The 16,490-nt window shown below is 43.5% G+C and overlaps 1 protein-coding gene across 2 annotated transcripts in view; it reads right to left on the reverse strand.

Annotated features, from left to right (window-relative positions):
• LOC119966977 (cullin-9) overlaps positions 1 to 16,490 on the reverse strand; it is a 176,785-nt gene that overhangs the window by 93,680 nt on the left and 66,615 nt on the right. For both annotated transcript variants that reach the window (XM_038798952.1, XM_038798951.1), the window contains exons 14-15: positions 9,020 to 9,153; positions 7,585 to 7,770 (exon numbers count right to left, since the gene is read on the reverse strand). In XM_038798952.1, coding sequence (XP_038654880.1) covers positions 7,585 to 7,770; positions 9,020 to 9,153 — 320 coding nt within the window. The remainder of the gene's footprint in view (positions 1 to 7,584; positions 7,771 to 9,019; positions 9,154 to 16,490) is intronic.

Raw genomic sequence — 16,490 nt, forward strand, 5'->3', positions numbered from 1 at the left:
TTTGGTGGCCGATAGACTACTCCTATCAGTGACTTTTTCGCCTTACTATTCCTGATTTCCACCCAAATGGATTCAACCTTATCCTCCATAGCACCGATGTCATCCCTTACTATTGCCCAGATGTCATCCTTAAATAACAGAGCAACACCACCTCCTTTACCATCCACTCTGTCCTTCCGAATAGTTTGATACCCTCGGATATTTAACTCCCAGTCGTGACCATCCTTTAACCATGTTTCAGTAATGGCCACTAAATCATAGTCATTCACGATGATTTGTGCCATCAACTCATTTACTTTATTCCGAATACTACGAGCATTCAGGTAAAGTACACTTATGTTGGTTTTTTTTACCTGTTTTGAATCTTAACATCTCCAGTTTTATTCCTTTTAGTATTACTGGGCCTATTCACTGAGCTCCCCTCAGTCACTGTACCTTGTCCTGTCGCCCTTTTTGATTTTTGACTATGTCTTCTCTGTCTTGCACTTTGCCCCTTTACTTCCTTTTGCTTCTGTCCGTTTTACTACCTTCCAACTTCCTGCATCGGTTCTCATCCCCCTGCCACATTAGTTTAAACCCTCCCCAACAGCTCTAGCAAACATCCCCCCTCGGACATCAGTTCCAGTCCTGCCCAGGTGCAGACCGTCCGGTTTGTACTGGTCCCACCTCCCCCAGAACCGGTCCCAATGCCCCAGGAATTTGAATCCCTCCCTCTTGAACCATCTCTCGAGCCACGCATTCATCCTATCTATCCTGACATTCCTACTCTGACTAGCTCGTGGTACTGGTAGCAATCCTGAGATTACTACCTTTGAGGTTCTACGTTTTAGTTTACCTCCTAACTCCCTGAATTCTGCTTGTAAGACCTCATCCCGTTTTTTACCTATATCGTCGGTGCCTATGTGCACCACGACAGCTGGCTGTTCACCTCCCCAGAATGCCCTGCAGCCGCTCCGAGACATCCTTGACCCTTGCACCAGGGAGGCAACATACCATCCTGGAGTCTCGATTGCGTCTACAGAACCGCCTGTCTAGTCCCCTTACGATCGAGTCCCCTATCACTATAGCCCTGCCATTTTTTTTTCCTACCCTGCTATGCAGCAGAGCCAGCCACGGTGCCATGAACCTTGCTGCTTGCCCCTGGTGAGCCATCTCCCTCAACAGTATCCAAAGCGGTATATCTGTTTTGCAGAGACCGCAGGGGACACCTGCAATGCCTTCCTATTCTTGCTGTGTCTTTTGGTCACCCATTTGCTATCTCCCTCAGTAACTTTCACCTGCGGTGTGACCAACTCGCTAAACGTGCTATCCACGACCTCCTCAGCATCGCGGATGCTCCGAAATGAGTCCATCCGCAGCTCCAGAGCCGTCAAGCGGTCTAACAGGAGCTGCAACTGAACACACTTCTTGCACGTGAAAAAGCCAGGGACAGTGGACGTGTCCCTGAGCTCCCACATCGCACACGAGGAGCATGAACAAGAGGACGATGACTTTAAATGATCGGCAAAATTTGTAATGGTGACAGGTCAAATCTATTCCGTGTTAGTGGCTATGATCTTGAATGCAGTTCCTGCACTGGCCCATGTCACCTGATGAAGGAGCTACGCTCCGAAAGCTCGTGATTTAAAATAAACCTGTTGGACTTTTACCTGGTGTTGTGAGACTTCCTACTGTGCCCAGCCCAGTCCAACGCCGGCATCTCCACATCATGGCAGTTCCTGAGAGTATGATGGAAGCAGATTCAAGTGTTGCTTTCAAGAGGGAAGTGGATAATGAATTGAAATGGGGTAAAGTGTGAAGAAGTACAGGGAAAAGACAGGTTGTGGGGCTAGGTCAGCTATTCTTGTAGGGAGTTGTCAAATGGTCACCTTCTGTGTTGTTACTTTTCTATGATTCTATCTATAGACCTCAAAACACTTTTCCTCCTAGTCATTTATATATACTACAAACAGCAAAGGTCCCTGCGGAACACCACTAGTCACAGTCCTCTGTTCAGAAAAGCACCCTTCCACTGCTATCTCAGCCATCTATGACAAAGACAGATCTGCATCCACGTTGCCAGCTCATCTCTGATCCCGTATGACTTCACCTTCTGTACCAGGCTGAATGTCTGAACGTTTCATCTACTTTGTTCAAACGAATAAGGTAGCAGCAGATATAAAAGTCCCAACTTTCCTGAGCATAATAGCAGTTTGTAGCTACCCTAAAAGACTGGCTGAATACTGTAGATTCGGGCATGTTTTAAACAATACCACCAGAGATAGATTAGTCTGTGGTTTAAGGAACAAAAAAAAGCGGTTGCTAACCGAAAGCAACCTGACCTTAAAGAAGGCTTTGGAAGTTGGTGTATTCATAGAATGAACAGCCAAAGAAGCTCAATAGTTGAGTTTGAGCATAAGAATTCACAAGATGTCGGCCAAAACGTGAACACAAACACAGATTCGCACTTATCATAGGTGTACAAAAACTGGGCACTCAGCAACAGATTGTTGCCGCAAAGACATCATGTGCAGGAATTGTGGTAGAAATGGCCACATTGAACGCGCTTGTTGGAAAAACAAACAAGCTTCACGCAAATGTGGCAAAACATAAGAGCCGAATAAATCAAATGGGATTCTGAATAAAGGAAAAGCATCCACGTGGCACAAAAAGGACGAGAGAAGAAACTCGATTCAGTCTGAAGATGAACTGTCATTAAAGGTACTGGCTATTGCTGGTGAAACAAATCGTTACTGCGACACTCCATTACTGGATGGTCAGCTGGTGAAGATGGAGGGTGACACTGGAGCAACTATCTCACAGGTACCAGAAAATATCAAGAAAAGCTCCGACATATTGCTCTGAAATCCGCTTGGATGACGTTAAAATAATTACGCTGGAGAAATGGCGCAGTTGAGAGGTCGTATTGATGGAACTGCAATTAGATGGACGGCAGATTTGCTCTTGCATAGTCAAAGAAAATTCTCCAGCACCAACGGGAAGAACTTGGCTGGAAAAGATCAGATTAAATTGAGTGGGGGTAAATCTCATGATAGATTTGTTGCAGTTGATTGATTGTTAATGTTATACTGTTTATTGTGTCAGGAAACTTTGATTTAAAGGAGGGGGAAAATGTGTGTATTCAGTGTTTCTAGCAGCTTTGCAGTGGAACAAGGGTAACTGCAAGAGACCAATCACATGACGTCAGATGCCATCATCGTTCGTTTACATGGGTTAACGGCAGTGTAACATAGCAACCTGTAGTGTTAACATCTTCTAATAAAGCTTTTAGTTTGTTGAACCTCTGAGGCCTGTCAACTTCATTTTACAACGACCACCTCCTTAAAGAACTCCAATAAGTTGATTGAACATGATTTCTCTTTCACAAACCATGTTGACTTCTCTGATTACTTTGAACGTATCCAAGTGCCCTCTTATAATTTCTCTAATAACGGCTTCTAACATTTTCCCTATGACAGTTGCCAAGCTAACTGGCCTGCAGTTTCCCCTTTCTGTCTCTCTCCCTGTTTGAATAATGGAGTTACATCTGCTATCTTCCAATCTAATGGAAACTTCCCTGAATCGGGGGAGTTTCGTAAAATTAAAATCAATGCATCACCTTTCTCACTCAGCACCTTTCTCACTTTCTTTTAAGACCCTCAGAGGGTCGGGACCAGGGCTCCTGTCAGCCCACAGCTCCAACAATTCAGTCAGTACCACTTCTCTGGTGACTACAAGTTTCCTGAGCTCCTCCCTCCCTTCCATTTGCTGGATTGTAGCTGCTTCTACAATGTTTCTTGTGCCTTTTACAGTGCCGACTGCTGCAAAATGTTTCTGTTCAATTCACCTGCCATCTCCTTGTTTCCATTGCCAATTTTCCAGACTCATATAGGAACTCTCTCACTTTGTTAACTCTTATTTTTAAAATATTTATAAAAGTTTGTACTAGCCATTTTTATATTTCTGGCTAGCTTCTCCGTACTCAAATTTTTCCTTTCTTATTAATTTTTTATGATATGGCGATGTCAGCGTTGGACTGAGGTGGGCACAGTAAAAAGTCTTACAACATCGGGTTTGTTTGGAATCACTAGCTTTCGGAGTGCAGCTCCTTCATCAGGTGAGTGAAGAGGTGGGTTCCACAACCGCACATATAGACAAAGTCAATGATGCAAAATGATACTTGGAATGAGAGTCTTTGCAGGTAATTAAGTCTTTACAGGTCCAGACGAAGTGATTGGAGAGAGGGATAATCACAGGTAATTAATCTTTTAGTCGTCCTTTGCTGTCGTTTATATTCTGTATAATCTTCTGACCTGCCACACTGCACAACTACATGCTTTCTTTAAGTTTGGTACTATCTTTAAACTTTCTAATTAACCGTGGATGGTGGGTCCGTCTCTTGTACTTAAATGTTTGCCACTGCATCTCTATTAACCTATCCTGTAACTGAATTTGCCAGTTCACTTCAGCCAGCTCAGCTTTTGTGCCTTCATAATTGCCCTTATTTAAGTTTAAAATACTAACCTCAGAACTACTGCTCTCGCCCTCAAACTGAATGTAAAATTCAACCATATTATGGTTGCTGCCTCCTAAGGGTCCCTTCACTATCAGATCATGCTCTTGCACAATACCAGGTCCAGTATAGCCTGCTCTCTGGTTGGCTCTAGTACATGCAGTTTTAAGAAAACTATCTCAAAAACATTCAATGAACTCCTCATCAAGGCTACCTTTGCCCATCTGACTTTCCCAGTCTATATGTAAATTTAAATCTCCCATGATTATTGTTGTGTCTTTCTGACCAGCTCCAATTATCTTCCTTTATGCTTGGGCCAGCACGGTGGTGCAGTGGTTAGCACTGCTGCCTCACGGCGCTGAGGTCCCAGGTTCGATCCCGGCTCTGGGTCACTGTCCGTGTGGAGTTTGCACATTCTCCCCGTGTTTCCGTGGGTTTTGCCCCCACAACCCAAAGATGTGCAGGCCAGGTAGATTGGTCATGCTAAATTGCCCCTTAATTGTAAAAAATTAACTGGGTACTCTAAAAATCTTCCTTTGTGCTCCACTCTACCACGTTACCGTTAGGGGGCCTGCACACAACCTCCAGAAGTGACTCATGCCATCACCATTTGTCATCTCTACCCAAACTGTTCCCACATCCTGATTTCCTTAAGATCGGTCATCCCTCTCCATTGTGATAATAACATTGTCAATGTTCTCTGTTGATTATTCTTGTGTCTACTATTTACATACTGTGTACGTTCCTCGGCCGCAGAAAAATACTTTTCACTGTACTTCGATACATGTGACAATAAATCAAATCAAATCAAATTAAATCATTAACAGAAATGAAATGAAATGAAATGAAATGAAAATCGCTTATTGTCACGAGTAGGCTTCAATGAAGTTACTGTGAAAAGCCCCTAGTCGGCACATTCCGGCGCCTGTTCGGGGAGGCTGGTACGGGAATTGAACCGTGCTGCTGGCCTGCCTTGGTCTGCTTTCAAAGCCAGCGATTTAGTCCTGTGCTAAACAGCCCCACCCTTCCAACTTTTCTTCACTCCCTTCCCTTCTTAAATATCCTGTACCCTTCAATATTCAAGTCCCAATCCTACAGTCCTTCTGTAATTGCAATCAAATTGTTTTATTTCTATATGCGCTCTCAGTTCATCTGTTTGGTTTTGATTGCTACATGCATTCAGATACAGAGCTTTTAGTGGTATCCTTTTATTCTTTTTATAACATCTCATCTGATTGGCTGTTACGATTGCACTCTCTATCTCTATTCCTTCCTGTCACGGTCTGTTTTTCATTTCCCGTAATAATACCTTTCGCTTTTGCCTTGTCTCTGCTGTTGAATTTGATCACTTGCCCCCACTATTTATTTTAAAATTCTCTCTACTTTCCTGGTTATGCAGCTCGCAAGAATACCAGTGAAGACCATTCCAATGGTACAGATCCCAGTTTCCCCAGATTAGTGTCGGTGCCCCACAAACTGGAACTCACTCCTTCCACACCAGTCTTACAGCCATACATTCATATTTCTAACTTGATTTGTCCTATGAAAAGTTGCATGTGGCCCTGTTAATAATCCAGACATTACGACCTTTGAGGTTCTGAGGTTCTCATACCGACTCTGCAGAACCTCCTTCTTTATAATAATAATAATCTTTAATAATCTGTGCTACCACGCTGCCCATTGTCCTGCCTATGTCACCACTGGTACTTAGAAGGACCACAAAGACTGAATGCTCCCCCACCCACTGCCAGTACCTCACCAGCCCCAAGCAGATGCCCTGAGCAGCCAACACAGCCACCTGGGCTCACTCTTTTCTGCAGAGAACTGTGTCACTCACTCTGACTATCCATAAGACCATAAAGCATAGGAGCAGAATTAGGCCACTCGGCCCATCGATTCGGACCGTCATTCAATCATGGCTGATACTTTCTCATCCCCATTTTCCTGCCTTCTCCCCAAAACCCCTGATCCCCTTATTAATCAAGAACCTATTTATATCTGTCTTAAAGTCACTCAGTGATTTGGCCTCCACAGCCTTCTGCAAGAGTTCCACAGGCTCACCATCCTCTGGCTAAAGAAATTCCTCCTCATGTCTGTTTTGAAGGGTCGTCCCTTTAGTCTGAAATTGTGTCCTCTGGTTCTAGTTTCTCCTACTAATGGAAACATCCTCTCCACGTCCACTTTATCCAGGCCTCGCAGTATCCTGTCCCCTATTACCATTACATTCCTTTTTGCTCCTCTACTTGAATGGCTTCCTGTACCACAGTGCCATGCGAGTCAGCTCATCCACCCTACAGCTCCCAATCTCATCCAAACAAGCTAAATAAACTGCAAACCTGTTGGACAATTGCAAAGGCTGAGGCTCCGGTTCTCCAAGTCCCTTCTTGCCTCACTTGCATTAACACCCTCCTGTCCCTGACCACTGGCCAAATCAGAAGACTGTGCCCTAAAAGCAGTTGCTCGACTATTTTGAATTTTAGGAATAGAATAAACCTTCATCACTTACCAGAGACTCACCAAATCACTAGCTTCTTCTTCCGTATCAGAGTAAGAACACTTTCTGAAGGCTTAGAAAGTCAGAAAGCAATAAGCAAAAGGACAACTCTTACTCTAATTCCCTTAATTACCTCAGAACACTGTTCTAAATCGCACTTCTTGTAGTGTTATCCTTAATCAATATTGTAATAAAACTATTGTTTGCTCCAGATTATTAACAGCTGCCTGCTCTATTAAAGTTTAGTTGCCCTTTTCTAAAATCTAAATATGATATATCTGACAAGGCACATCTGTTAAGAATCAGAAATGTAAGGCATTCTACAACAGCAACATTTTTGGCAAAAAAAAACCTCCATCAGCTTCACAGTGACAATTCAAACACGCTACACTATCCTGCAGAGTGGAGGCTACGATGGGTAATATAGTAAGGAATGTCAACAATGATTGTACTTCAAAACAATTCATTGTACATGAAGCACTTTGGGACATGAGAGAATTGATAAAGGACAACATCAATGCAAGTTTGCTCCTTTCTAAAACCACCTTCCAGTTTTGTAAGAAGCTCATGAAAAGATAATCATGGCCAGCATGCTTACCAGGTTTAGTAGTTGGTTTTAGCTCCTCCATTTCCATCCGGCTGGTATCTACATGGACCAGAAGGTGACAGAGGCGTCGAACCCTGGAATTAAATATGGCCGCTCGGCCTTTTCCCCGTTTCAAGACTTCGGAATTCTCCAGGTATTCACTCAGTAGCCAGGATAACGGGCTAGGATTAGTGTTTTCTGAAGCAAGACATCAAAATAAACATGCAAAGCAACAATTTATATAACTGCTTAGCCACAATCGTTGTCATTCAGAATACATATCGAGTTGTCACAAGGTGTATTCAGTGTTGATATATTTTATTCGTTCATGCGATGTGAGCCTTGCTGGCTGGACCAGCATTTATTGCCGATCCCTGAGAGCATTTACGAGTCAACCACATTGCTGTGAATCAGGAGTCAGATTTCCTTCCGTAAAGGACATCAGTGAACCAGATGGGTTTTTGCAAAAATCGACAATGGTTTCATGGTCACCTTTTAGACTTTTAATTCCAGATTTTTATTGAATTCAAATCTTACCCTCTGCCAGGGCGGGATTCGAACCCAGATCCCCAGAGCATGGCTTACCCTCTGCCAGGTCAGGATTCGAACCCAGATCCCCAGAGCATGGCTCTGGGTCTCTGGATTATTAGTCCAGCAATAGTACCACTATGCCACTGCCTCCCCGCATGATAGACAGGAAAGAAAAATGCTAAGCCTAATGTTCTTCAAAGGCATGTGATACTTTATTGGTGAACTCTTCATTCACACCTCAAATTGTTCTCACCATGAGTAATAAACACCTCAGAATTTTAGATTGCTGCAGTACAGGAACAGGCCATTTGGCCCATTCAATCTGTACCAATGCTTCCCTCACACAAGCTGCCTAATCGAATCCCATTGCTCTGCTCATTCTCAAGCTTTAATATTCGATTGATTCAAGCAACTGAATAATTCCCCATTAAACAAATGGAGGGGGTCTGTTTTATCAACAATTTATGACTGATAAAATGTCACTTCTTAATTACTATGTTTCTCCTAATTTCACATTGAAAGTCAGAGAGATCTACAACACAGAAAAGGCCCTTTGGCTCATCGCATCAGTGCCGGTCAAAAACAACCATCTAACTATTCAAATTCCATTTTACAGCACTTGGCCCATAGCCTTGTATGCCTTGGCAAGTACACATCTAAATACTCATGTTAGGAGAGCCTCTGCCTCCACCATCCTTTCAGGCAGCTAGTTCCAAACTCACACCATCCTCTGGGTGAAAAAGCTTTTCCACACATCCCCTCTAAGCCTCCTACTTTTTAATGATTATCTTCAGTTTGTGCCTTCTCATTAATGGAAAACTTTATGACATGAGGGCAGCAAAGGAAAACAAAAAGGACATTGTTGAAGTCCAGGTTGCAAAGTTCTTGGTCCATAACCTTGGTTTGCAATACATACCCAAAGCTGTGATACTGAATACAATGGGATTGATCAGAGCCTCCCAACATGTCCGTCCCAGTGCTTCAGCTGCCTCTGCATCAGGAAGGAAACGATCAGCAAACATCTGCTCATGGCGCAAAGCACTGTTTAACCTGTGAAGAAATTAAACTACTTATTTTCCATACGTCTATTCCAAACACAAATCTTTCTAATTGATTCATAAGTTACATTTCTTGGGATTACACTTCAATACTAAGCAGGACACGTTTTTATTAATCACTGGCAGATATCATGCGGCACTGCACTGGCAAGTCAGGGTTACACTTTTTAAAGGGACGTAGCGAGATAAAAATCTTTAATGAATTGGAAAAAACATTCATGGGACAACTGCCCAGCTACAAGATTCTTGGAACCTTCCCTTTTGAAAATACTTAGTTACATTGTGATAAATGTAATGTTGTGTAAATAATTCCGTAGAGATAATTTTTTACAAAAAATTATCAAAGTAAAATTTAAGGCTTATGTTTCTTGGTGTGTTACGGAGAACAAAATCAGGTTACATTCTCTATTTAATACATGGGGGTCTTCAGAAAATTTTCCATTGGAGTGGCTATAATGTCAACTAAAGGCCACAACAGATGTGGGCAGCACGGTAGCACAGTGGTTATCACAGTTGCTTCACGGCTCCAGGGTCCCAGGTTTGATTCCCGGCTTGAGTCACTGTCTGTGCGGAGTCTGCACATTCTCCCTGTGTCTGCATGCGTTTCCTCCGGGTGCTCCGGTATGCTCCTCCTGCGCTATGTGGGAAGCCAAGAACATTTCCAATGCTCGTGGTCAGCAGGTGTATAGGAGGTGACTCCAACTGCAGTTCCTGGATGCCCAGGTTTCACAGTTGGAGCAGCAACTGGGGACACTGTGGAGCATCCATGCAGAGCATCGTGGATAGCATGAGAGGTGGTCACATCGCAGGTTAAGAATCCACAGACAGGAAGACAATGGGTGACCACCAAGAAGAGCAAGACGACTAGACAAGCAGTGCAGGAATCTTCTGCTTCTATTGTCCTGCAAAATAGTTATACCACTTTGGATACAATTGGGGGGGGGGGGGAATAGCCTCTCATGGGAAATTTGTAACAGCCAGATTTGTTGCATCACAGTTGGTTCAGCTGCACAGGGGAGGAGCAAGACATTTGGGAATGCAATAGTTATAGAGAATTCATTGTAAAGCAGAATAGATAGGTCTTTCTGTAGCCTCCCTGGTGCTAGGGTCAAGGATGTCTCAGAGCGGTTAGAGGACATGCTGGAGGGGAGGGTGAATAGCCAGTGGTCATGGTACAAATGACATAGATTTTAAAAAAGGATGAGGTGCTAAATGCACAATATAGGGAGTTTGGAAGTGTTGAAAAGAACAAAACACAGAATGTGGAATGGGAGAAGAGATAGGCAAAGAAATCAAGGGTTAGAATAAAACAGGGCCACAGTGAAAAATAATGGGAAGAGGACAAGGAATGTTAAAAAGACAAGCTTTTGTCTTAACACGTGGACCGTTCACAATAAAGTGAATGAATTAATCATGCAAATAGAGATAAACGGGTATGATATAATCGGAATTACAGAGACATTGCTGCAGGGTGACCAGGAATATGAATTAAACATCCAGGGGTATTCAGTAATCAGGAAGAACAGACAAAAAGGAAAAGGTGGTGGAATTTCATTGTTGGTTAAAGAGGAAATTAATGCAACAGTGAGAAAGGATATTAGCTCCAACAATGTGGAATCTGTACGGGTAGAGCTGAGAAACACCAACGGGGCAAAAACATTAGTGGGTGTTGCATATAGACCCCCAAGCTATAGTGGTGATGTTGGGAATGGCATTAAACAGGACACTAAAGATGCATGTGATAAAGGAACATCTGCAAATCTGTAATTATAGGTGATTTTAATCTGCATATAGATTGGGCAAATCAAATAATTTACAATATCACAGAGGAGGAATTCCTGGAGTGCTTATGGACGGCTTTGTGGATCAATACGTTGAGGAACCAACTAGAGAATAGGGCACCCTCGACTGGGTACTGTGTAATGAGAAAGCAATTATTGGAAATCTAGTTATACAAGATCCCTTGGGGATAAGCGACCAAAATATTATAGAATTCTTCATCAAGATGGAGAGTGGTGTAGTTGCTTTTGAGACTAGAGTCCGGAACCTAAATAAAGGAAACTACGTTGATATTCACAATATATATTAATGATTTGGATGAGGGAACAAAATGTAACATCTCAAAGTTTGCAGCTGATACCAAATTAGGTAGGAGGGTGAATTGTGACGAGAATGCAGGGATCCTACAGCAAGATCTGGACAGGTTGGGCGAGTGGGAAAATCAATGGCAGCTGCAGTATAATTTGAATAAGAGTTAGGTTATTCAAAAACAGGAAGGCAGATTACTACCTGAATGGTTGTAAATTGGAAGATGAGAGTGTGCAGAGGGACCTGTGTGTCCTTGTGCACCATTCACTGAAGGCAAGCATGCAGGTGGAGCAGGCGGTAAAGAAGGCTAATGGTATGTTGGCCTTCATTGCAAGAGGTTTCGAGTATAGAAGCAGGGACGTGTTGCTGCAATTGTACAGTGCCTTGGTGAGGCCACACTTGGAGTATTGTGTGCAGTTTTGGTCTCCTTCTCTGAGGAAGGATGTTCTTGCTCTCGAGGGAGTGCAGCGAAGGTTTACCAGACTGATTCCAAGGATGGCGGGACTGTCATATGAGGAGAGATTGACTAGGTTGGGATTGTTCTTGCTGGAGTTCAGAACAATGAGAGGGGATCTCATAGAGAGTTATAAAATTCTAACAGGACTAGACAGGTAGATGCAGGATGTTACCAATGATAGGTGTGTCCAGAACCAGGGGTCACAGCCTGAGGATTCAGGGTAAACCATTTCGGACAGAGGGAGATAGCAAATGGGTGACCAAAAGACAGAGCAAGAGTAGGAAGGCAGTGCAGGTGTCCCCTGCGGTCATTTCCCTGCAAAACAGATATACCGCTTTGGATACTGTTGAGGGAGATGGCTCACCAGGGGAAGGCAGCAGATGCCAGGTTCATGGCACCGTGGCTGGCTCTGCTGCACAGCAGGGCAGGAAGAAAAATGGCAGGGCTATAGTGATAGGGGACTCGATTGTAAGGGGAATAGATAGGTGGTTCTGTGGACGCAATCGAGACTCCAGGATGGTATGTTGCCTCCCTGGTGCAAGGGTCAAGGATGTCTCAGAGCGGCTGCAGGACATTCTTTGGGGGGGGGGGGGGGGGGGGGGGGGGGGGGAACAGCCAGCTGTCGTGGTGCACATAGGCACCAACGATATAGGTAAAAAACAGGATGAGGTCCTACAAGCGGAATTCAGGGAGTTAGGAGTTAAACTAAAAAGTAGGACCTCAAAGGTAGTAATCTCAGGATTGCTACCAGTGCCACGAGCTAGTCAGAGTAGGAATGTCAGGATAGATAGGATGCATGCGTGGCTCGAGAGATGGTGCAAGAGGGAGGGATTCAAATTCCTGGGGCATTGGGACCGGTTCTGGGGGAGGTGGGACCAGTACAAACCGGACGGTCTGCACCTGGGCAGGACTGGAACCGATGTCCTAGGGGGGGGTGTTTTCTAGAGCTGTTGGGGAGGGATTAAACTAATGTGGCAGGGGGATGGGAACCGATGCAGGAAGTTGGAAGGTAGTAAAACAGGGACAGAAGCAAAAGGAAGTAAGGGGAAAAGTGCAAGGCAGAGAAAACATAGTCAAAAATCTAAAAGGGCGACAGTACAAGGTACAGTGACTGAGGGGAGCTCAGTGAATAGGCCCAGTAATAACAAAAGGAATAAAACTGGAGATGTTAAGATTCAAAACAGAGGTAAAAAAACCAACATAAGTGTATTTTACCTGAATGCTCGTAGTATTCGGAATAAAGTAAATGAGTTGATGGCACAAATCATCGTAAATGACTATGATTTAGTGGCCATTACTGAAACATGGGTAAAGGATGGTCACGACTGGGAGCTAAATATACGAGGGTATCAAACTATTCGGAAGGACAGAGTGGATGGTAAGGGAGGTGGTGTTGCTCTGTTATTTAAGGATGACATCCGGGCAATAGTAAGGGATGACATCGGTGCTATGGAGGATAAGGTTGAATCCATTTGGGTGGAAATCAGGAATAGTAAGGCGAAAAAGTCACTGATAGGAGTAGTCTATCGGCCACCAAATAGTAACGTTATGGTGGGGCAGGCAATAAACAAAGAAATAACTGATGCCTGTAGAAATGGTACAGCAGTTATCATGGGGATTTTAAATCTACATGTCGATTGGTTTAACCAGGTCGGCCAAGGCAACCTTGAGGTGGAGTTTATAGAATGTATCCGCGATAGTTTCCTAGAACAGTATGCAATAGAACCTACGAGGGAACAAGCGGTCCTAGATCTAGTCCTGCGTAATGAGACAGGATTGATTCATGATCTCATAGTTAGGGATCCTCTCGGAAGGAGCGATCACAATATGGTGGAATTTAAAATACAGATGGAGGGTGAGAAAGTAAAATCAAATACTAGTGTTTTGTGTTTAAACAAAGGAGATTACAAGGCAATGAGAGAAGAACTAGCTAAGGTAGACTGGGAGCTAAGACTTTATGGTGGAACAGTTGAGGAACAGTGGAGAACCTTCCAAGCGATTTTTCACAGTGCTCAGCAAAGGTTTATACCAACAAAAAGGAAGGACGGTAGAAAGAGGGAAAATCGATCGTGGATATCTAAGGAAATAAGGGAGAGTATCAAATTGAAGGAAAAAGCATATAAAATGGCAAAGATTGCTGGGAGATTAGAGGACTGGGAAATCTTTAGGGGGCAACAGAAAGCTACTAAAAAAGCTATAAAGAAGAGTAAGATAGAGTATGAGAGTAAACTTGCTCAGAATATAAAAACAGACAGTAAAAGTTTTTACAAATATATAAGACAAAAAAGAGTGGCTAAGGTAAATATTGGTCCTTTAGAGGATGAGAAGGGAGTTTTAATAATGGGAAATGAGGAAATGGCTCAGGTTTTTTGGGTCGGTCTTCACAGTGGAAGACACAAATAACATGCCAGCGACTGATAGAAATGAGGCTATGACAGGTGAGGACCTTGAGAGGATTGTTATCACTAAGGAGGGAGTGATGGGCAAGCTAATGGGGCTAAAGGTAGACAAGTCTCCTGGCCCTGATGGAATGCATCCCAGAGTGCTAAAAGAGATGGCTAGGGAAATTGCAGATGCACTAGTGATAATTTACCGAAATTCACCAGACTCTGGGGTGGTCCCGGTGGATTGGAAATTAGCAAACGTGACACCACTGTTTAAAAAAGGAGGTAGCCAGAAAGCAGGAAATTATAGGCCAGTGAGCTTAACTTCGGTAGTAGGGAAGATGCTGGAATCTATCATCAAGGAAGAAATAGCGAGGCATCTGGATAGAAATTGTCCCATTGGGCAGACGCAGCATGGGTTCATAAAGGGCAGGTCATGCCTAACTAATTTAGTGGAATTTTTTTGAGGACATTACCAGTGCAGTAGATAATGGGGAGCCGATGGATGAGGTATATCTGGATTTCCAGAAAGCCTTTGACAAGGTGCCACACAAAAGGTTGCTGCATAAGATAAAGATGCATGGCATTAAGGGTAAAGTAGTAGCATGGATAGAGGATTGGTTAATTAATAGAAAGCAAAGAGTGGGGATTAATGGGTGTTTCTCTGGTTGGCAATCAGTAGCTAGTGGTGTCCCTCAGGGATCCGTGTTGGGCCCAACAATTGTTCACAATTTACATAGATGATTTGGAGTTGGGGACCAAGGGCAATGTGTCCAAGTTTGCAGATGACACTAAGATGAGTAGTAAAGCGAAAAGTGCAGAGGATACTGGAAGTCTGCAGAGGGATTTGGATAGGTTAAGTGAATGGGCTAGGGACTGGCAGATGGAATACAATGTTGACACATGTGAGGTTATCCATTTTGGTAGGAATAACAGCAAACGGGATTATTATTTAAACGATAAAATATTAAAGCATGCCGCTGTGCAGAGAGACCTGGGTGTGCTAGTGCATGAGTCACAGAAGGTTGGTTTACAGGTGCAACAGGTGATTAAGAAGGCAAATGGAATTTTGTCCTTCATTGCTAGAGGGATGGAGTTTAAGACTAGGGAGGTTATGTTACAATTGTATAAGGTGTTAGTGAGGCCACACCTGGAGTATTGTGTTCAGTTTTGGTCTCCTTACTTGAGAAAGGACGTTCTGGCACTGGAGGGTGTGCAGAGGAGATTCACTAGGTTAATCCCAGAGCTGAAGGGGTTGGATTATGAGGAGAGGTTGAGTAGACTGGGACTGTACACATTGGAATTTAGAAGGATGAGGGGGGATCTTATAGAAACATTTAAAATTATGAAGGGAATAGATAGGATAGATGCGGGCAGGTTGTTTCCACTGGCGGGTGAAAGCAGAACTAGGGGACATAGCCTCAAAATAAGGGGAAGTAGATTTAGGACTGAGTTTAGGAGGAACTTCTTCATCCAAAGGGTTGTGAATTTATGGAATTCCTTGCCCAGTGAAGCAGTTGAGGCTCCTTCATTACATGTTTTTAAGGTAAAGATAGATAGTTTTTTGAAGAATAAAGGGATTAAGGGTTATGGTGTTCGGGCCGGAAAGTGGAGCTGAGTCCACAAAAGATCAGCCATGATCTCATTGAATGGCGGAGCAGGCTCGAGGGGCCAGATGGCCTACTCCTGCTCCTAGTTCTTATGTTCTTAAGGAGACACGTCTTCACACAAAGAGTGGTGAGCCTGTGGAATTCATTACCACAGGAAGTAGTTGATGCTAAAACATTGAATATATTTAAGAGGCGGCTGGATATAGCACTTGGGGAGAATGGGATCAAAGGCCATGGGGAGAAAGCAGGATTAGGTATTGAGTTGGATGATCAGCCATGATCATGATGAATGGCGGAGCAGGCTCGATGGGCCAAAAGGCCTCCTCCTGCTCCTATCTTCTATGTATCTACATGAAGCGTGGGTTAGCTATGATGGATTGATGAACGTTATTTAAAGGGATGACAGTGGATAGGCAATGGCAAACATTCAAGGAGCGCATGGGGGAACTGCAACAATTGTTCATTCCTGTCTGACACAAAAATAAAATGGAAACTGTGGCCAAACCATGGCTTACAAGAGAAATTAGAGATAATGTTAGATTCAAGGAAGAGGCATACAAATTGACCAGAAAAAATAGCAGACCGGAGGATTGGGAGCAGTTTAGAATCAAGCAAAGGGATTGATTTAGAACAGAAAATACAGTACGAGAGTAAGCTTGCAGGAAACATAAAAACTGACTGTAAAAGCTTCTATGGGTACGTGGAGAAAAAGATTAGTTAAGACAAATCTAGGTCCCCTACAGTTAGATACAGGGGAATTTATAATGGGGAACAAAGAAATGGCTGACCA

Source organism: Scyliorhinus canicula, chromosome 6, assembly GCF_902713615.1.
Source record: "Scyliorhinus canicula chromosome 6, sScyCan1.1, whole genome shotgun sequence".
In the NCBI taxonomy this organism is placed as follows: Eukaryota; Metazoa; Chordata; class Chondrichthyes; order Carcharhiniformes; family Scyliorhinidae; genus Scyliorhinus; species Scyliorhinus canicula.